We start from the raw sequence: 22692 nt of genomic DNA on the forward strand, positions 1-22692 counted from the left end.
TCTTATATCTGGAGAGCGGTGATGTCACTCCTGTAAAATAGAACATATATGGAGAGGCGTGATGTCACTCCTGTATAATATATATCTTATATCTGGAGAGCAGTGATGTCACTACTGTATAATATATATCTTATATCTGGAGAGGGGTGATGTCACTCCTGTATAATATAGCGGTGATGTCACTACTGTATAATATATATCTTATATCTGGAGAGCGGGGAGGTCACTCCTGTATAATATATATCTTATATCTGGAGAGCGGGGAGGTCACTCCTGTATAATATATATCTTATATCTGGAGAGCGGGGAGGTCACTCCTGTATAATATAGCGGTGATGTCACTCCTGTATAATATACATCTTATATCTGGAGAGCAGGGAGGTCACTCCTGTATAATATAGCGGTGATGTCACTCCTGTATAATATATATCTTATATCTGGAGAGCGGGGAGGTCACTCCTGTATAATATAACATATCTGGAGAGCTGTGATGTCACTCCTGTATAATATATATCTTATATCTGGAGAGGGGTGATGTCACTCCTGTATAATATAACATATCTGGAGAGCTGTGATGTCACTCCTGTATAATATAACATATCTGGAGAGCGGTGATGTCACTCCTGTATAATATATATCTTATATCTGGAGAGCAGTGAGGTCACTCCTGTATAATATAACATATCTGGAGAGCGGTGATGTCACTCCTGTATAATATACATCTTATATCTGGAGAGCGGTGATGTCACTCCTGTATAATATATATCTTATATCTGGAGAGCGGTGATGTCACTCCTGTATAATATATATCTTATATCTGGAGAGGGGTGATGTCACTCTTATATCTGATGATCACGCTGTCGCAGAGTGTGCCGAGTATGGGGTACACTCATTCATCTCTCTCCTATACACATTCTATTCCCATGCGTCAGCCTGCAGATCCCCACCTATATCCTCAAGCCATGTACATAGATTAAGCTTCTCCTCCAGATCTCCGGGCCCCATGCATGTGTGAACCACACCTCACCGCAGCAGGTGAACGTCCTCAGGAAGCCTGACAATAAAGGCTCTGGGATCAAGGGACTCCACCACCTATAAAAAAAGGGCCACGGTGTCTGAAGGAAGCCAAAACAAAAACACGGACTCTGCAGGAACAGGGGCCCCTGGCCCCGGCCGAGATCACACAGCATGGAGGATGATCTGAATGGGGAGGCAGCTGTTTGTATTTCCAGCAATTCTCTCTCACCTCAAACACCAAGGGTCAGATCTCCCCGACGGCCCGCTTCGAGTGAACCTGCTGCACTCGGCAGGCCGAGGAAAGAGACACTTTAAATAGTCATCGGAGATAAACAAATTCCAAATCATTTTCCTGCAGCCTGGGAATCTCTGTGATCTGCCATTATTAAAAAACTTCAAATGAACTTATTGTGTTTTTCTTCCTGCTAACCTATTTCTGCTCCTGTATCTTCAAATGAAGAAATGGGATGTGTGATCTGTGAAGCTGCTACACAAAAAGATCAAAACTACACAAAAAAAAAAAAAAAAAACACACCCCACACACTATTAAAGCGGCCATTTATTTTCTTTTTTGGACAAAGAGGGGAAAGGGTCTTTATAGCTGCCTGTATTCCTGGTGGGAAAATGTCCCTTTGTGTTCAATCCTGGCAACATAGGCAGGTCATACAGAATTCATTTTATTTTCTTTCGTTCAAAAAACAGATTCATCAAATGTGTGGAGAAAAAAATTAAAAATAAAAAAAAACACACACACACACACACACCTCACACTAAACTATTGTATTCTTCTGACGGGAAGCCTTCCCTGCCGCCAGAATACAATGATCAGTGTTGCCAGCGGCTCTGATCATTTGGGAAAAAACCCAACAGGCTGGTTATATACAAATAAATGGATAGATCCACTTCTGTACAACCAGCGAGCCCATACATGGATAATGATGGATCGAAATTTGTCCCTGCTGAACCTGGCTCAACTTTGATCCTTGTTTGGCTGGGTTTACACACTATAGCTCTGACCTATACTGCAGCACTGCACGGAGCACGGACATACCACAGTGCTGTATAGAGAACACTGGGCTTACCACATCAATCTCTGCATGAGAGGAGCTTACACTCTAATGTCCTACCACAGTCACACACTTATTTTTATACATTTATATAGCTCTGACATATACCACAGTGCTGCGCAGAGAACAGTGACCCCGTCACATCAGTTTCTGCACCAGAAGAGCTTACACTCTAATGTCCCTTCCACAGTGACATTATTCTACATTTATATAGCTTTGACATACCACAGTGTTGTATAGAGAACACTGGGCCCGTCACAACAGTTTCTGCATGAGAGGAGGTTACATGCCAATGACCCACCACAGTCACACTAGTATACATTTATATAGCTCTGACATATACCACAGTGCTGTACAGAGAATAGTAAGCCAGTCAAATGAGTCTCTGCACCAGAGGAGCTTACACTCTAATGTCCCCTCCACAACAATACACTACTATACATTTATATAGCTCTGACATACCACAGTAGTGAGCCAGTCACATCAGTTTTTTTGTACCAGAGGTGCTTGCACTTTGATGTCCCCAAAAAAGTTTAAAGCAGGATGTTGGTTCTGTAAGGCAAGAGTGGCAAGCACCAAGCGATAGCTCGGTCTCTATCAATCTTTCAGTTTGTGTGTCTCTACAAATAGCCATTAACCAAAACACCAACATTCAGCATACTGTGGAAACTGTACCAAAGAAAAAAGGCAATAGTACAAAGGATTGAATCACCAGTATTGCCCTGTGGTCTACCTGCAGTTGATTTTCTCACTATTACTGTCTTACCATGCCTTGTCCTGCACTGCCTATGTGGAGGAAGTCATCATGGCAGGGGAGCAGAGCTTTACTTCCACATGCCAGAGATGCTCCCTGATGACACCACCTGCCCATGGAAAAGAAAGAAAGAAAAGGAAGAAAGAAGAGAAAAAGAAAAAAAAAGGGAGGAAGAAAAAAAGGAGGAAGAAAGAAAAAAAAAAGGAGGAGGATGAAAAAAAAAAAAAGAGAAACTAAATAAATAAAAAGACCCCACCCAGTTGTGTGACCATAGCAAATGATCATTCGCTACGGTCACATTGATTATTCTCCCAGCCAATCAGGAAGGAGGTATGAGCATTTGCCATGCCCCCCCCCCCCCACCGAAAAAAGAATTTATCACCAGCCGCCATTGTTGGAGAGGTAATGCCTAAAAGTAGAAGGGGTGAAGAAAGCAAAGATCAGCAGAATGCATGAAGCAGAAGGAAAATCCTTGCACTGCAGGTGCAGCTTCCTTTCCAGCAAGGAGAACCATGAGCAGCACAGTAGTGACATCACCAAATCTCACTCTGAGACTAGCAGTCAGAGACAGCAGTGCCTATGAGATATATATATATATATATATATATATATCCATGTGTGTGTGTTCTTACACTGCAGGTGTATGGCTATGAGGCTACAGAACAGGAGTGCGCTGCTATTTTAGGAGCACTAGACAAAAGTTATATAGGTACTGCTTAGATGTCAAATCTCTGGGTCCTGGACAAATTCCTTAAATGGGCCATTCCCTTCCAGCCTTCCTGTATCTGCTCTTAAATCTGTTTTATTGCCATGCAGGCATAAACTGGCTTCATCGCGTCTCCACGGCGCAGATAAAAGCCACCCTAGGGCTGATATTATCGTCTGTGCGAAAAGCGCAAATTCCAAACACTTATTGAGATTTAATGGCCTGGCTTAATCTTTTATAGGTATAATTGCACATAAGCCCTCAAGCCTTGACAAGCCAGACGGGAAGCCTAATAATGATGATGCCTCGACTCCTGTGGCTGATCTCCCATTATAAAGGCACGTGTTCAGTGTGATGGTTGGTGGATCAAACGACCCGGTTCCTACATCTCTACATCTTTCAGACCACTGATCAAGTGGTAAACGCAAGCATCTGAGAGCTCCAGATGGTTATCTGTCTTGTTACAACTCCCTCTTGCCATGGAGAACTGCCAGTTCCAGCATCTCCTGTCAGGCTCTATAGAAGAACTTGTGGCCACATAATAGAATTTGTGTACCCAACATAAAATCAAAGTCCTTTTCATAGAGATACAGATACACACAGGATATAATAAAAAAATAAAAAAAGGGAGGAGGAGAATTATATATATATATATATATATATATATATATATATATATATATATACACATATACATACACACATATATACACACACACACAAATAATTTCAGAACTTTTTCCACCTTTAATGTGACCTATAAACTGTACAATTCGATTGAAAAACAAACAGATCTTTGGGGGAGGGGAGGGGGGTGTAAAAAAACTAAAACAATGTGGTTGCATAAGTGTGCACACTTTCTTATAACTGGGGATGTAACTGTGTTCAGAATTAGGCTAGGTTCACACCATAGCGATGCGGGAACGCCGCAAATCCGCTGCGTTTTCCCGCATCGCATGCCTCCCGCCGGCAGTTCACACTGCCCTATGCGGACTGCTGGGAGTGTCAATGAAATCTTAATGACACCCCCAGACCAGTCCGCATATCACAGTGTGATCTGCAAACTCGGACAGGAATTGGATCGCATGGTGTGAACACCCATGCGATCCGATTCTGCTGCGGACCAAAAAAAGGGTCCTGTGCGAGTTTGCGGCGGGTGCGATGCGAATTCAGCCATACTATCTGTATGGCTGAACTCGCATCGCACAGACAGATCGGATGTGATTTGCACTGCAGTGCGGTGCGAATCACATCCGGGTCTCCCACCCGCAGCGGTGTGAACCCAGCCTTAGGCACATTCAAACTAATGTTAAATAGGACTCAGTACACACCTGCCATCATTTAAAGTGCCTCTGATTAACCCCAAATAAAAATTCAGCTGTTCTAGTAGGTCTTTCCTGACATTTTTGTAGACGCATCCTACAGCAATGCCATGGTCCGCAGAGAGCATCCAACGTATCAGAGGGATCTCATTTTTAAATGGTATCAGTCAGGAGAAGGGTACAAAAGAATTTCCAAAGGCATTAGATATACCATGGAACACAGTGAGGACAGTCATCATCAAGTGGAGAAAATATGACACAACAGTGACATTACCAAGAACTGGACATCCCTCCAAAATTTATGAAAAGACAAGAATACTGGTCAGAGAGGCTGCCAAGAGGCCTACAGCAACATTGAAGGAGCTGCAGGAATATCTGTCAAGTACTGGCTGTGTGGTATACGTGGCAACAATCTCTCATATGTCTGGGCTATGGAGTAGAGTGGCAAGACGGAAGTCTTTTCTTACAAAGAAAAAACATCCAAGTCCAGCTAAATTTTGCAAAAACACATCTGAAGTCTCCCAAAAACATGTGGCAAAATGTGTTCTGGTCTAATGAAACCAAGGTTGAACTTTTGGCCATAATGCCAAAAGATATATTTGGTACAAAAAAACACTGCACATCACCAAATTAAAACTATACCCACCGTGAAGCATGGTGGTGGCCACATCATGCTTCTTTGGGGCCATTTTTCTTCAGCTGAAACAGGGGCCTTAGTCAAGCTAGAGGGAATTATGAACAGTTCCAAATACCAGTCAATATTGACACAAATCCTTCATATTCAGCTTTCTAGCAGAAGCCTGAAGAGGAACTTCATCTTTCAGCATGACAACGACCCAAAGCATACATCCAAATCAAAGAGTAAAGTTTTGGAATGGCCCAGCCCGAGCCCAGACCTGAATCCGATTGAAAATCTGTGGGGTGACCTGAAAAGGGCTGTGCACAGGAGATGCTCTTGCAATCCGACAGATTTGGAGTGTTTTTGCAAAGAAGAGTGGGCAAATATTGCCAAGTCAAGATGTGCCATGCTGATAGACTCATACCCCCCAAAAAAATGAGGGCTGTAATAAAATTAAAAAGGTGCTTCAACAAAGCATTAGTTTAAGTGTGTGCACACTTATGTAACCATATTTGTATTTATTTTTACTTCCCTCCACCTAAAAGATTTCAGTTTGTGGTTCAACTGAGTTGTACAGTTTATAGGTCACATTAAAAAGGTGGAAAAAAAGTTCTGCAATTATTTGTCTGTCTTATTTTTTTTACATCACAGAAACCTGACATTTTATATTCACTATGTATGTACCCTGTTTCCCCCGAAAATAAGATCTAGCTCGATAGTTGGTGATGGCTGCAATATAAGCCCTACCCCCCAAATAAGCCCTAGTTAAAGTCATTGTAGGGCTTATTTTTTGGGAAACAGGGTAGGGCTTATATTGCAGCCATCACCGACAATCACGCTAGGTCTTGTTTTGGGGGAAACAGGGTATGTATATATATATATATATATATATATATATATATATATATACACACACACACACACACACACACATTATTTCACATATGTCCAATGTGAAATTATACCGATTTATTCATACCTTTGTTGCACTTTTTATAGCCCTGATGACTGGGGTGCTCTCCCTTAAAAAAAAACATTGTTGGGTCTTTTATAAAGTCTATGTGATCTTACATTGGAATGATTTTGTATCTATTAACTTTGTGACTTGGCTCTTCAATCTCAGATTCCTACAGTCTTCTTACTTTCATGACAGGTCCTCTTTTATTACAATCATGTTCTATGGGTGGTCAGTCATCCCTTTCTTACCTTGATTGGTCTCTCCAGTTCTGGTTTCTTGTACCGGAGCCACATCATGCCGATGATCGCCAGAGCCACACAAAGCCAATTGAAAAAGCTGAAGAAATTGATGACGGAGAAAATGTCGTTTGAGAAGGCGTAGAGGAGCGTCATAGCGCACTGCGGGGGAGAATCATCCAGGACACGCAATGTTAGCAAGTCATAAAAAACTATTTCATTTTATTTAGCTTTAAAAATTGTGACTTTAAACTGTTTTACATGCCAAAGGATTTGTATTTCTGTGCACCCGGTCCATAGATTTACCCAGCTTTGTCAAACAGAGCAGGGCAGAAGACCTGATCTTCCTCTGCTGCAATTAGGTAAACTGTCCCTCCTCCAGCTTGTGATTGGACTGTGAAAAGATAAGCAGCAGACTCTCTGCTTTCTCCTCCTATCAGCATTCCCATTGTTAGCGCATGATGGGCTCCTTATGTTGGCTCCACCAGGACTAAGCCCCTGTACACACGGTCGGAGATCCTGCCAACCAAATCCGTCGGATTTTGTCCGTCAGATTTAGTCTGACGGATTGTGTCCGAAACTGTTGCATACACACGGTCGGACTAAAGCCCCATACACACGATCGGACTTTGTACAAACTTTCCCGTGGACTTTTGTACAAAGGGCGTGGTCCACAAGTTTGTATTGCATACACACGATCGGACTTTTTGACAACAAACACGAACGTAGTGACGTCACAACGTACTGACGCCACTTCAAAAGAGGACGTTCAATGACTCCAGCGCCACCTTTGGTCAACTTCTGTATTGTAGTCTGATCTTTTGCATTGGTTCTGAGCATGCGTGTTTGTACCTTGTACAAAAGTCCGATGCTTTTGCATACACACGGTCGGACTTTGCTCCATCGGACTTTTGTTGCCAGAAAGTTTGTCCGTTCGCACAGCCAACAAAAGTCCGATGAAAACAGAAAAAGTTTGTCCGATGGAGCGTACACACAGTCGGATGTTGCTCCAAAACAGTTAATTTGCATGTTTGTTGTCAAAAAGTCCGACCGTGTGTACGGGCCTTAAGTTATCGAAAAATCCGATCTCTCAGAACGTGATGACGTAATTTCGTTACGATGGGACTAGATTCAGGCTAGTAGCCAATAGCTTTGATGTAGGAATTTGATCATCTGAGCATGCCTGGCACTTGGTCCGATCAAAATTCTCTACACATAATCGGATTACGTCCGACCGGCCCAGTTGGTCGGGAAATATTTCCAACATGTTGGAAAATTGGGTCCGACGGAGATTCGTACAGAATCAGTCCGATGCATACCACACACAGTCGGATTATCTGATGACACGGTCCGATAAGACTCATTCCGACGGATTCTCCGACCGTGTGTACGCGGCATAAGAGGGTGAATCTTTCAAGGGAAAGAAACCACAATAAAAACTTGACAGGGAATCTAACCTCATTCCTTCCAAAACTAAAAAAAAGTTATATATACACACAGTAGATATTTTTAGTGGTCTGTTTATTTACTTGTTCTTTCTTACACCAAGCAACACAGGGATTTCCAGTATTCGTGTAATATCACATGGTGACGGTCTGGTGCTCAGACACATGATGTCCTCACTCTGACCACGGCCTTTTTTTTTTTTTAAATCTTAAAGTGAACTTGTTTTCTCTTTCTCAAGGAATGCAACATGTTCACCCAATCAGGTTCACTTAAAGCTGAACTCCAGGCGCAGAGCATAAATCCACATTGCCTGCATTAGATACCTTTGTAAACCGAGATATTACAGTCACACCCCATTGTCAGCAATGGAATTGTTCAAATCAGTGCAACTCTGACTTTTCAGTGCTGCACCAATTCGGAAAAAAATAAAAAAAATAAAAGGTTCCTGCGCCTTTTTTTGTGCTTTCAGGTGCGTCCTGCATAGACATCTGTGCATGAAGTCGCACAAATGTCAGGCAAGTCGCACCTAAAAAATTTTTTTTTTAAATCACACTGACCTGCAGCTTTAAATTTGTGCGACTTCAAAGTCGCATTCAGTGTGAAGGGGGTGTAAACTGACAATTAATCTGCTTCTATTTTGACTGCCCTGGTTCCTCCCTGAGCGCTACTACAATAAAAATAGCTCTTCCGTCAACCCAGACTATAAATCCATGGAAACTGAACTCACTGTGAAGATGAGAGATGGCATAGGAGTCAGCAGTTGTGGATGAATCATCGCCAGGAGAGATGGTAGGTGACCTTCTCTGGCTCCCACGAAGAACAATCTGTGGAGAAGAGTCGGGATTTTACCAAGAAAAAAAAAAACATCTGGCACCCTGATCAAGAAGAATTGTCTCAATTTCTTTATTGCTAATCTGTGAAATCTCATTCATAATTAGTTTCGATCATAGGTGTGCGCAGCCTAAAGCGCAAGCACATGTGTATATATAATGGAGATAGAGATGATATATTAGGGATGCACCAATACCTTTTTTTTATAACAAGTACTGAAAGTTCTTCCCCCAATCTATTAGCCCTTGTACACACAGTCGGACATTCCGACAACCAAATCCGTTGGATTTTGTCCGACGGATTTTGTCGGATGGATTTTGTCCGAAACTGTTGCATACATACGGTCGGACAAAGTTGTCGGAAAATCTGATCGTTCAGAACGTGATGACGTAATTTCGTTACGATGGGTCTACGTTCAGGCTAGTAGCCAATAGCTTTGGTCTAGGAATTTGATCTGAGCATGCGTGGCACTTTGTCCGATCGGAATTCTCTACACACAATCGGATCAAAGTCCGATCGGATCATGTTGTCGGAAAATTTTATAGCCCAGCTGGAAAACTTGGTCCGTCGGATACTCCGACGGAAACAGTCCGATGGAGCCCACACACGGTCGGATTATCCGACAACACGGTCCTATCGGACATTGTCAATCGGAATATCCGACCATGTGTACAAGGGCTTAAAGAGGTATAGAAAAAACTTTTTTGGCTAGACTTCTATGGATCACAGGAGTGCACTTCATTCTGCACTCCGGTGACCCATTTTCAGTCTGCACTCCCGTGACGTCACAGAGCCGGTGTTCTGGCAGATAGTGTCCTGCCATCATATAGTGTCCGCCCCGTACTGCGCATGCGCAGTACGGGGCAGAAGAAGCTTCGGAAAATCTCCAAAGATGAACGGTGTCTGCGCCATGAGTGGAGGTGGTATATTCCAACTCTATGTCCACTTGGATGGTGGGGATAGAACCTGGACGCACGGCACAGGCGCCGTTCATCTTCGGGTATTTTCGGAATCTGTGTGTGCTGTGTACTGCGCATGCGCAGTACACAGCGGACACGATCCGATGGGTGACCGTATATGATAGGACACCGGTCCAGGCTCTGAAAAGATCCCGATCATATGGTCAGGATCCACATAGAACCCTGGGCCAGCACCTGTACTCCGTCTCTCAGCAAACCGCCGAGAGCCTGAGCCAGCCCCTCCACAGTCCAGCGTTCCAGTGAGCACTGGAGGGGAGAGCAGAATGCCGGTGACTGACCGTCACATCTCTTCGCCCAGAGTGGAGGGGAGAACTGAGCGATCAGCAGTGTTTGATTGCTCAGTTCTCAATACAGAGCCAGCGGGGGACAAATGCCATATTTCTCTTTTAAAGCAGAACTCCAGGATTTTTACCCCACCACCAGCATATATGATGACACACCCCCTATAGGGGGAGGGGGGAGGGAGGAGAACGTAAATGACAGTTTGGGCTTACAGGAAATGGGCAGAATGACAGACGTCATTCTTCCTTGAAGCGATAGACTAAGGAAGTCAGGGACAGCTCTGGAACATGGGGGGGGGGGGGGGGGGGAAGTGGAAATTTGAAAGGGGCAAAAATATAAAAAGTCCACTTAACCAATATAGTAAATTAGTAGAAAATTTATTTTACCAACCAATTAGGTTTCATTTTATATAAAACTGGGCTCACACATCTCCGGCCACGGTTCCTAGCATGGGGTCCGGTGCATCCTGGTTTAGGTCCGAATATTGGCCTGAATTCGCACCTGAACTGGACTCAAATATGCATAGTACCCTTCTACAATCCGGACCGCAGCCCGCCACAGGCCTGTGTGAACCAGCTCCATTGAGAGCCGGTCACACTTGAGATATATATGAGGTGTACATGTATAGTATATTAGGCACCAAAAAGATGCCAGTACAAAAGGTTTCATGGATAGGCATATCATATTACCTGGAAGAGGTAAAGAGAGACCCATTGACGGATCCAAAACAGGAGAGCCCCACAAAGACGGGGATGATCCAGGCCATAACACCTAAGTGATAATTTCCAAAATCCTGTAAGAAAAAAAAAAGTGAAGGCATCAGACACGATGTATTACAAAACAATATGTGCAGCAAGTTCAGGGAGTCTAGGTTCACATCGGTGTGAGTTGGCATGTGATTTGACATGTTAAATCGCATGCCAAATTGGTGGCTATTGGCACCGTCCAAAAGCACTGTGTGTAAAGAAGTCAATCTAATGATCAACTTCTACAAGAAAAAACTGAAATGGAAGGCGTGCACACCTAGTGCATTACCAGAGATAATTTAACAAGACATTATTGTATAAAAAGTGGGTACTCACAAAATTCAACTGACAAAAGGCCATAAAAACTAGTTTTGAGTAAGGGGGGTGCGCCCCCGAAACAAGTTAGCTGTACCCCATGTTCTGTGCATGTCCATGCACTGTGTTTATGGCCTTTTGTTAGTTGTATTTTGTGAGTACCCACTTCTTATTACAAAAATGTATTATTAACCACTTCAGCCCCAGAGCATTTGGCTGGCCAAAGACCAGAACACTTTTTGCAATTCGGCACTGCATCGCTTTAACTAACAATTGCGTGATCATGCGACGTGGCTCCAAAACAAAATTGATGCCTTTTTTTCCCCCCCACAAATAGAACTTTTTTGTGGTATTTGATCACCTCTGTGTTTATTTTTGTGCTAAAAATAAATAAATAAATAAATAAAATAAAAAAAAGACAATTTTGAAAAACTTTATTTTTTTATGGAATTTCAGGCACAATAAGACTTCATGAAGATGGGCGCCTGGGGTTATACAACATAAAATTCAGGCATAGATGTGTGTGAACATTGTTCTAAATCAGTCTCCCAGGTGCTGGCCTCGTCCATCATGGATTCCAATGAGCAAAAATAATTCTGGTTGGCCGCACGACCACCGTCACCAGCTGGTGATGCTCTTCCCTCTGTTTGTGGATAGGTTTTCATGGACTTGCGGCCAACCAGATTTTTTTGCTCATAAAATTCAGGTGTATTACCCCATCACAAGGTGCTGCATATAGACACCCATAGAAACCATTGGCTGTATAGGTTGGTACTTGCATAAAACATGCAAATGGACATGCGTTCCTGGGCGTAGACAGTCTACATCCAGAGTTGTATGTCCATACACATGCGTTTAGGCAACTACCCACTTGCAGCCATTGATTTCTATGGGCACCTGTTGATTGAGTTAAATGCACCTCATTGGCCTAAACAGTTCCTATCCCTGGCTTTTCATTAATACATCATCACAGCAAGAAGTAGGAATACAATAGGTGCTTAGCTTGTACAGAGAAAATATATAATAATAATAATAATAATAATAATAATAAATATAAATATATATATATATATATATATATATATATATATATATATATATATATATATATATATATATATATATATATATATATATATATATACTTCTGGTAAGGAACACAAGACGTACTACAGGTGAGGGATTTATTAAGCATCTTCATCACTAGTCAAATCAGGGACAGTTTGGGTTAAATGAAGACAAGGGCCCTGTAATTTCTAAAAGTACTGCCATGTAATTCAGAGTTCCATATAAGTTATATATTTTTTCCCCCATTCTGGTAAAAGGTTTTTCGTTTTCCAGTTTATGAGTATCCACTTACTACCATAACAATACAATATACATAGGAAGGATTTGACACAAGCTGGGGGTTTGCAAGCCCCCCCAGTGCGTAATTGTGGGGTAAATTACAACTCTGACTAACAAAGTAAAAATGGAAAGCCCATCAAAAGACAAAGTAACAAAATAATTTGGAGATTACATTTTTAGCCTCAGTTCCACAGTGCTTTTTTTCTGCCATGAGAGGTCCTTATTCTGATGCCCAGCATCATTTAACCCATGGCCTCTGAGCCCAGGTCATACTGGACCCACCCCCAACCTGTGATTGGAGAGGAGTACCACCACAATGAGCTCATCTTTAACTGCTCTCTCCTCATATCAGCATGCTCCATGTCTGCACATAAACTGACTAGTTTCTTATACTGCCTCGGTCTCCCAGTCTGAGCTTTGATGTGCAAGGATTGCAAAAGGTACTAGGTTCGATTTCACGATTTTATTTTGTTTGCATTTAAAAAATAAGTTACATGATGTATTACGCTCTTGTCACCCAAGTAACACATATGCATTCATTGACATCCAATGTTTCTATGCTGGGAGCACACTTATGCCGCGTACATACGATCAAATTGTCCAGCAGGCTTGGCCCGGCAAACAATCTGCCGGACTTTATAACGAACAGACTTGGCCACAGATGGACACTCCGAAAGTTCGGCGATTTCTAGCGCGATGACGTACAACATGTACGACGGGACTTGAAAAAGGAAGTTCAAAAGCCAGTAGCCAATAGCTTCCTTCTCGTACTTGCTTCAGAGCATGCGTCATTCTTAGTCCGCCGGACTAGCACACTGACGAACGGATTGTCCGCTGAAAGCCAAGTCCGGTGGACAAATTTTGAGTCAAAACTACTTTCTAAGTCCACCGGACTTTTACGATAAAAAAGTCCGCTGGAGCCCACACACAAACAAATTGTCCGGCGTACTGTGGTCCGGCGGACTAAAGCCCCATACACACTATCAGATTTTCTGCTGATTTTTTCCTTCAGGTTTACCAAAACCATGTAGTAGAAAGACCTGCCTGATTGCATACACATTGAAACTCCTAGGGTTTGATCTCATATTATATGGTTTTGGTAAATCTGAAGGAAAAACTCAGCAGAAAAACTGATAGTGTGTATGGGGCTTAAGCCCGCCAGACAATTGGATCGTGTGTACGCGGCATAACAGTATATTGACTGAGCCATTATGGACATCTCTCGGTCTTCAGTCATGATCGGGAGCTGGTGGGCCAGGCTCTCTACCGTGTGACCTGACCACTGCGACAGCCAATCACAGCAGTAATGTGATCAGGAAATCCTTCTGTAAAGACCCATTTAAAGGGACGCCAAGGCTGGGTAGGAAGGGGTTCATAATTACAGAAGTGACTTAATAGGTTTCGTCTGGGTCTACCTAGAGTTCAGATTTAAGGATGGCAACTTGATAAAAGGTATAGACCTCGGGCCTAAATTGTTGTACATATCTACAGTTCTAGAGTATGTATATAGTCAGCCTCGTCTTCGCAGCCCCTGAAGCTCTTAGTAGAGAGGTTTGGAGGTGTAATTTAAGTGGCATATAATAGACTTGGCAAACACAGAGGTGCCAGGTTGGTGTGGATTGTTACACCTGGCATCTAACTTCTCACTCTTTACTGCTGTCAGTGGTCTAGCTGGCTCCTTCAGTTGAACATCCCTTACAAGACTGATCCAAGTCATTCCTAATCTCTTCATATGCCGGTCTACCCCATACAATCCTGTACACTGACAGGATTCATTTACCATCTGGACTGGACCTATTCTTCTGTAGTTCCTTTTGATTGTAAGCTCTTGAGGGCAAGGCTATCCTACCTTTTGTTCTTCTGTTTGTTATGCAGTACATTGTCAATCTTAAAATATTTGTTCTGTAATTTCCCCGGATTGTACATATGTTCTCTTTATTAACAAAGGATAAAAAAAAATAAAAAACCCAATGACTTACCACGGCCACGGCCTCAGAGGTCAGCATCTGCTCCGGTGTAAGCGTGGTGAAGTAGGCCAGGTTGGTGAGGACGTACACCAAGGTCACGATGGGCAGAGAGATAATGATGGCACGAGGTAGGTTTCTGCAGACAAGGGAAGTGATACAATTCATTTACATAAATATTGGATCTCCTGGATCATGCAACATTAGTAGAGCCCTCAATCAATGGGTTAATCTACATGGGGTGCCACGTCAGGGTAGTGAAAGCTGGCAGTTTACTTACTTGTAAGGTTCTATCATTTCTTCAGTGACGAAGTTCAAGTAATTCCTGCAGCCACAAACATAGTGGAGGAAAAATGTTAGAGAAGATTCTATTCAATAGAATAAAACCCAAACCAACGCAGCCAATCAGAACTCACATCTATTCAACAAAACAGAACCCAGAGCAGCCAATCAGTAAACTCAGCTTCAAAAATCAAATATATCTATTCATTGTTGCACTTTGTTCCAGGTAAAAAAAAAAGTTACACATCCATCTAATGCAAAGTGCTGTAAATTTAATGTACAGTCCAGAATAGTCCAATCTTTGGGTTAATATACTTTTGCTTTTAACACCTAAAGGGGAAATTCAGTCTCCTCTACGACACCGCTATGTTTATCAATGCACCAAGGGCTCCGTCCGGCCATTTATATTCCAGTTCTGAAGGAGGGAGGAGCCAGATGCAAATAAGTTGCTTTACTGGGTCCATTATGACACCTGTACAATATTTTTTTTTAAATGTTCCATAGAAAGTGCACACAAAAAAAAAAGGCCGGATCTGAATGCAATACTCCTCATCTTCTGCGCTGTCCCCCACAGTAATCTCTTAACTAGGGTTGCACGGATACCGCTGCTGATACTAAGCATTTGCAAGAGTACTCAAGCAAATTCTCCGATACCTAAAACCAATATCTTTGCGGTGTGATTTGAGCCCATACAAAATGAATCGCTCAAATCGCAGTGCAAATAATTGCAAGTGGTTTGAACAGGAATGCAGTGCGATTCCTGTCTGAATCACATGCGGTTTCCCCACCGATTCTGTGTGATCCCAGGCTTGTCATAGCAACTTCACAGAGGAGTGGTGTGGGAAACCGCGTGCGATTTGGACAGGAATCACACCGCATTCCTATTCAAATCACATGCGATTCTCTGCATTGCAAATTGAGCCCATTCGTTTTGTATGGGCTCAAATCGCACTGTCAAGGTATCGGTAATTGGTATTGACGAGTATTGGACCACAAGCATCGGTACTCACTAGTACAAAGACACGGATCCGTGCATCCCTACTACTCGCATCCCTACTTTTAACCACAAGATGTCCTCAGTCTTCTGGGTTTAATGCACAACATTAAAATCTAAAGACTGAGGACATATTATGAGAACATGAAGTCATGGACCCAACCCCATTTAGTGTATAACAGTGCCGAGAGCGGCTCTTATATCATCAATTCACTACCACATGACGGGGGAAAACAGCAATATAGTGTCAGTAAGTGGGCACTCACCATCCGCCGTATGCGAACAGCCCGCTGTATAACGCCAAGACCCATTTGCCGACATCCTTACTGGTGTTATCGAAGGAGTGTTCAAGACTCAGACTGGTGATGTCTCCTGCGGAGCGAACAGGAATCTGATTACAATTGATGGTCTTGCAGACTAGCAGCTTACATACAGGTGACTCAATCTCACAATCTTCCTCATCGTGGGAGGGGCAGAGACACAAACTACGGCAGGAAATCTCACCATTGTGGGAGGGGCAGAGACACAAACTACGGCAGGAAATCTCACCATTGTGGGAGGGGCAGAGACACAAACTACGGCAGGAAATCTCACCATTGTGGGAGGGGCAGAGACACAAACTACGGCAGGAAATCTCACCATTGTGGGAGGGGCAGAGACACAAACTACGGCAGGAAATCCCACCATTGTGGGAGGGGCAGAGACACAAACTACGGCAGGAAATCCCACCATTGTGGGAGGGGCAGAGACACAAATGTTAAACACTAGCCACTTTAACAATGGTTGATTACAGAGGATCATAGAATTGAAAAAAAATGGCAAAGTCCAAGGCTTCCTGTCCTAAACTATAAAAATCATAGGCAAAAAACTGTTTCCAGCTTGGATAGAGTAAGGGAGAGTTAAAACCCCTAGAGTTTTTTTTTCACCATTTGTAGCCAAATTTCTGAGATTTCCCTTTACTTTCGGCACCACAGACAAACCGGAAGTGAGAGGAAATCCATGCAAATTAAGGGAATTCCTTGGGGACCCCCCAGGTCACCAGAACTAGTGCCCCACCCCCGTCCCTTAATTGGTAGATTTCCCCTTTAATACTTTTCTGGGGGACAACCCAAAATGTAGGGTTTCCTTTTATATTCACTTTCAATGATAATAATAAACAGGACAAAGGACGGTGAATCTCCTTTAAGTGGTTCTACAGGCAGAAAGTTTATTATCTTAATGAATTATGTGAATTAAAAGATAAAAAAAAAACCCACACACACCTTCTGTAAGTAGCAGCCCCCCTCATACTTATACACCATTGCTGGATGGAGATGGGGCTCAGATGAGAGCCTCGGCTGTCCAGGACTCTCCCTCCTGATTGGCTGAGACACAGCAGCTGACGCCATTGGCTCCTGCTGCTGTCAAAGACAGTGAGCCAATGGAGGAGAGAGGGGGCAGGGCTAAACTCCATGGACACAGAGGCGGTTTAGCTCAGGTGCCCCCAGAGCAAGCTGCTTGCTCCGGGGGCAGGAGGGAGGGGCCAAGAGCACTAGCAAGGGAAAGAAGAAGAAGAGGATCAGGGCTGCTCTGTGCAAAAACCACTGAGCAGGTAAGAACATCATGTTTGTTATTTTTATACAAAAAAATTAAATAAAAGAAAAATTTAATATCACTTTAACAATGGCACAGACAGCAATAAAAACTGACAAGCATTCTAATCACTCTTAAAACAAAAACAAAAAAAAATAAAAATTGCCTTTAGTTATACTTCTAAAGTGAGGTCTACTATAAACTTCCTTACTCTGATTTTTTTTCTGCAGGATATTCCAAATGTTATATTGTTTTACCCAATAATGTTTAGCATTCTTCTGAGAATGCTACAAAGAATACAAGACCTATCTTCAAGGTTTTTTTTTATAAAACAGCATATATCCTTCCCATAACACAGAGTGTCCTTGGATGACTGGGGCAGTGACTGGGTAAAAAAAAACCTCCATCACCTTCCAGACGAACGGCTTTCCCTAGTAATGAATAATGTCACATGATCAGTTCCACCCTCCAACAGCTGCCAAGGATATAATAGGACTTGTAAATTCAAAATGCAAATCCCATTATGTAAAAAGGAGCAAAAAAAAAAAAAAAAAACACACATTCAAATATCAGGTAAGCTTTAAAAAAAAAAGGCAAGTTTACTTTTGTGCAGCCTATTGCTATTTTACATTTAGGTTTTGAGAAGTTGAAGTTTCATTTTTAAAAAGGATCTTTAGTCAGGAAATCCTGCTCGATCACTTTAGGCTGGCCCCTTTTGCAGGTATAGCTATGTAAAAATTGTAAATAAGTGCCTAAAATACAGTTTAAAATCCAGGAATACAGTCTCACCCTGCTCTGCACATGCTCAGTTTCCCATCTATTTTTAGGCACCATCAAGTTTGTAGAGGCCGATCTGCTGAGCAGAATTAAACCTTCCTATACTTTACAGCCAAGGAAGCTGCTTCTGTTTGATCTGCAACTGCCATGGTGCTGGACATGTCATCAGTTATGACACCAGACATTTGATGGTTTGAGGCTGGGTTAACACCAATTGCCGCATGCGGCTCCCAGCAGGGGTTCACCGGTTTCAGGTCCAATTTCAGCCCGAATTTGGACCTGAAACGGACCAAAAGACGCAAGGGGCTCCTGTGCAAATTCGCACCGGAGCCATGGCGGAGATGTGTGAACCGGATCCATAGAGAGCCAGTCAAAATCTCCTGCTATTGCAAATTGGATGCAGGAGAACCCGCATCCAATTCGCAATGGTGTGAACCCAGCCTGACAGTTTGGTTGAGGATACAAGCAAATGTGAAAGTTAGAAATCTCACGATGTAACAGATTTTTGAAACCGTTAAATTGATGGGTTTTATGATTTACTGCTATTCAGGGGCTCTGGCAGCCTCCAGCAAGAAAACACAGTAGCAATGCTAGAGGTAATTTACTGCACACATTCATTGGTCGTGCAATTTATGGTCCTTGCTAAAGAACAATTACTTTTTATCAAGTTGTTATGGGTAAAGTTTTGCTTTGAGAAGTCTGATTATTTATGGTCCAATCAAACCGCTTTTTTTTTTTTTATTGGAAAGTTTCACTGTGGAGGTGCAAAACAGGGCCATTGGGTCATACCCAGGCCAAGGATAGATGGATCAGTTGTCCATCACTGCACTAAAGATAAAATACAACTTGCTTTTACATTTATTTCACTCTAGTCATTCTTCCACAAGTTAACATAGGAGTGCATTAATAAAGGCTCATGCCCACAGGACATTCCGCAGCCACTTTAGGGAAGTCTGGCGTTTTTTTTTTTTTTTTTACTGCCTCTGAACCTATCCTCCATGTTAGCCTAGGCGTCAATGCACACAAACCTTCAGAGGAGTTTGGAGGCATAAGCATTTAGGGGCAGGAAAAAAAAAATAAACTGCCTGTGTGTCCTGGAGCAAAGGCTGTTTGGCTGTAAAAAACAGCCTCGTTTAATCACATTTGGCATTTTTACATTTTATGGAGTCTTTTTATTGATAAAAAAAAAAAAAAAAACACCACACACACGCTACCTCTCAAAAACGTGGAAAAACACTCATAGACGCTATTCAAAAACATGTCTAAAAATGGGGATGACGATCATAGCAAATAAAAAATATTTCCTATGATCATCAGCTCCATCTAGGTGGTGCAGTATTTTTCGGATTCACTATATTCTGTATAAAAGAAAAACATTTGTCCCAATCAAAAGGAATGAATGAACATGCAGTTTCACAGGACAAATAGCACTCCATTTAAAAAAAAGAAAAAAATTATAATAATTAAAAAAAAAAATATATATATATATATATTATATATATATATATATATATACACACACATACACACACCTCTTATGCCATGTACAAAAAATCCGATCGTGTGTGGGCTCAGATTTTCCGACACACAAATTTTGAGAGCAGGATCTAAAATTTTCTGGACAACAAAATCCGATTCTGATTGTGTGTAGACAATTCCGACGGACAAAGTGCCACGCATGCTCAGAATAAACTTCAGTCTTGCACAGTTGTACCGGCTCCTCTCCTGGACTGAAATTACTTACTCGCATTTCACTGCACACTGTGAGCTTTTCTCAATGTGCTTAAAGTGGTTGTAAACTCTTATGCCCTGTACACACGGTCGGATTTTCCGACGGTAAAGGTCCGATCAGATTATGTTGTCGGAAAATCCGATCGTGTGTGGGCTCTATCGGATTTTTTCTGTCGGCAATCCTGACGGAAAAAGTTTGAGAGCAAGATCTAAAATTTTCCGTCAACAAAATCGGATTTGACTTTTTCCGATCGTGTGTAGACAATTCCGACAGACAAAGTGCCATGCATGCTCAGAATAAACTAAGAGACGAAAGCTATTGGCTACTGGCCCGTTTATAGTCCCGACGTACGTGTTTGACGTCACCTCGTTCTGAACGATCGGATTTTGCGACAACTTTGTGTGACTGTGTGTATGCAACACAAGTTTCGGAAAAAATCTGATGGATTTTGTGGTCGGAGTGTCTGACCGTGTGTACAGGGCTTTAGAGGTTTAAAAGACACTTTTTTTGTATGTAGTGACTGACATTTCCAACTGTTGCCATCCGCAAGGTAGAAATGCTACATAAACTGGTGTGTTTCAAAGAAATTCAATGCCATCATGTTGGTAAAAGTTAGGAAATGAAGAGTAACATTTGAAAAGCTGGTAAAGGAAGCATTGCTACATTTCCTTTATCCAAGTGTGGAAAATAAAGAGAAGAGCAATAGAAAGACAACTAGGAGGTCATCAGGAAATGCATTTCTAAATTTCCAAAGCACTCCAGAAAGACATCCATGTAGTAAAGAGGAACAGTCAGATTTGCCTCTAAGAGATGGTGACCGGAGGTAATAGTTGCATTCCTCGCCTGCGTGGAATAACTCCAGTGCGCCCGAAGCCAGTAAGGAGCTGAAGCATCTGACGGACGCCTCTAAGGCCATGTGAGGCTTCTCAGTCTAATCTATGGCATGGCTTGTCACATGATGAGCAACCCAGTCAGTCTCACTCCTAGACAATGCCACCTTCCAGTAGTTAACCCTTATATTCCCAGCAATTTAAAAATGTGAACATTTTATAAAAGTCACAGTATAAAACATGCTAAGATTCAGCATGAGGGTCTCCATTGCTGCTCAACCTCAGAAGGACCTTCTGATGCACTAACCTTAACGCAACACTTACCCCAGCCTTCACCTGAACCCAGAGGCGTACTAAGTGGGGGGGGCGTGCCACCCCGGGTGCCACACACTGGGGGGGTGTCAGGCCAGCGCCCCCCCCCCCCCCCCTCCGCAACTGAAGTGTCAGACAGCACCGTGCCTCGGGTTCGCAGCCCACACAGAGAGAGCCCGAGGCACTGGCCGTGGGCGGCATTGCGGGGGGGGGGGGGGGGGTTGGGGTGCGAGCAGCACCCGAGTGGAGTGACATCTGCCGGCTCAGTGATCCGGGACCCGGCTCCCCTTCTCTCTGTGGTCGCGTCGCGCTGCCGTTCTGATCAGTCTCGGGCAGCGGCTGTCACTCACAGCCGAGCAGAGTGAAGCCACCTCCCCCTCCTCCATGCACAGCACTGTGTAGACAAGGAGGGGGAGGCGGCTTCACTCTGCTCGGCTGTGAGTGACAGCCGCTGCCCGAGACTGATCAGAACGGCGCGACGTGAGTCACGTGACCACAGAGAGAAGGGGATTATTGCGCCGGGTCCCGGATCACTGAGCCGACAGGTGACACTCCACTTGGGTGCTGCTCGCACCTCCCCCCTGCAATCCCGCTGCCTTGGGCTCCAGGTACACTATGGGTCCTTAGGGGAGGCTGTGCACTGTAGGGGGGTTCTTTACTGTGGTGGGTCCTGCACTGTAGGGGGGTCCTGCACTGTAGGGGGTCCTGCACTGTAGGGGGTCTGCACTGTAGGGGGGGTCCTGTACTGTAGGGGGGGTCCTGCACTGTAGGGGGGTCCTGTACTGTAGGGGGGGTCTGCAGGGGGGTCCTGCACTGTAGGGGGGGGGTCCTGCACTGTAGAAGGGGTCCTTTACTGTGGTGGGTCCTGCACTGTAGGGGGGGTCCTGCACTGTAGGGGGGTCCTGCACTGTAGGGGGTCTGCACTGTAGGGGGGGTCCTGCACTGTAGAAGGGGTCCTGCACTGTAGAAGGGGTCCTGCACTGTAGAAGGGGTCCTGCACTGTAGGGGGGTCCTGCACTATAGGGGTCCTGCACTGTAGGGGTCCTGCACTGTAGGGGGGGTCCTGCACTGTAGGGGGGTCCTGCACTGTAGGGGGTCCTGCACTGTAGAAGGGGTCCTGCACTGTAGGGGGGGTCCTGCACTGTAGAAGGGGTCCTGCACTGTAGGGGGTCTGCACTGTAGGGGGTCCTGCACTGTAGAAGGGGTCCTGCACTGTAGGGGGTCTGCACTGTAGAAGGGGTCCTGCACTGTAGGGGGGGTCCTGCACTGTAGGGGGGGTCCTGCACTGTAGGGGGGTCCTGCACTGTAGAAGGGGTCCTGCACTGTAGGGGGGTCCTGCACTGTAGGGGGTCTGCACTGTAGGGGGGTCCTGCACTGTAGAAGGGGTCCTGCACTGTAGGGGGTCCTGCACTGTAGAAGGGTTCCTGCACTGTAGGGGAGTCCTGCACTGTAGGGGGGTCCTGCACTGTAGAAGGGGTCCTGCACTGTAGGGGGGTCTGTACTGTAGGTGAGGATTCTGTACTGTAGGGGAGTCTGTACTGTAGGAGGGTCTGCACTGTAGGGGGGGTCTGCGCTATAGGGTGGAGGGGTCTGTACTGTAGGA

The 22692-nt window shown here is 43.9% G+C and overlaps 1 protein-coding gene across 1 annotated transcript in view; it reads right to left on the reverse strand.

The window, feature by feature from the left end:
* The window catches only part of SLC7A5 (solute carrier family 7 member 5), a 60744-nt gene that overhangs the window by 11635 nt on the left and 26417 nt on the right, over positions 1-22692 (reverse strand). Inside the window, exons 3-8 of the mRNA XM_077453358.1 lie at positions 16133-16238; positions 14871-14915; positions 14606-14729; positions 10908-11011; positions 8853-8949; positions 6692-6841 (exon numbers count right to left, since the gene is read on the reverse strand). Of these exons, the coding sequence (XP_077309484.1) occupies positions 6692-6841; positions 8853-8949; positions 10908-11011; positions 14606-14729; positions 14871-14915; positions 16133-16238 (626 nt within the window). The remainder of the gene's footprint in view (positions 1-6691; positions 6842-8852; positions 8950-10907; positions 11012-14605; positions 14730-14870; positions 14916-16132; positions 16239-22692) is intronic.

Source organism: Lithobates pipiens, unplaced genomic scaffold (genome assembly GCF_037356315.1).
Source record: "Lithobates pipiens isolate NorthernLeopardFrog02 unplaced genomic scaffold, aLitPip1_a1.2 Scaffold_10, whole genome shotgun sequence".
Lineage (NCBI taxonomy): Eukaryota > Metazoa > Chordata > Amphibia > Anura > Ranidae > Lithobates > Lithobates pipiens.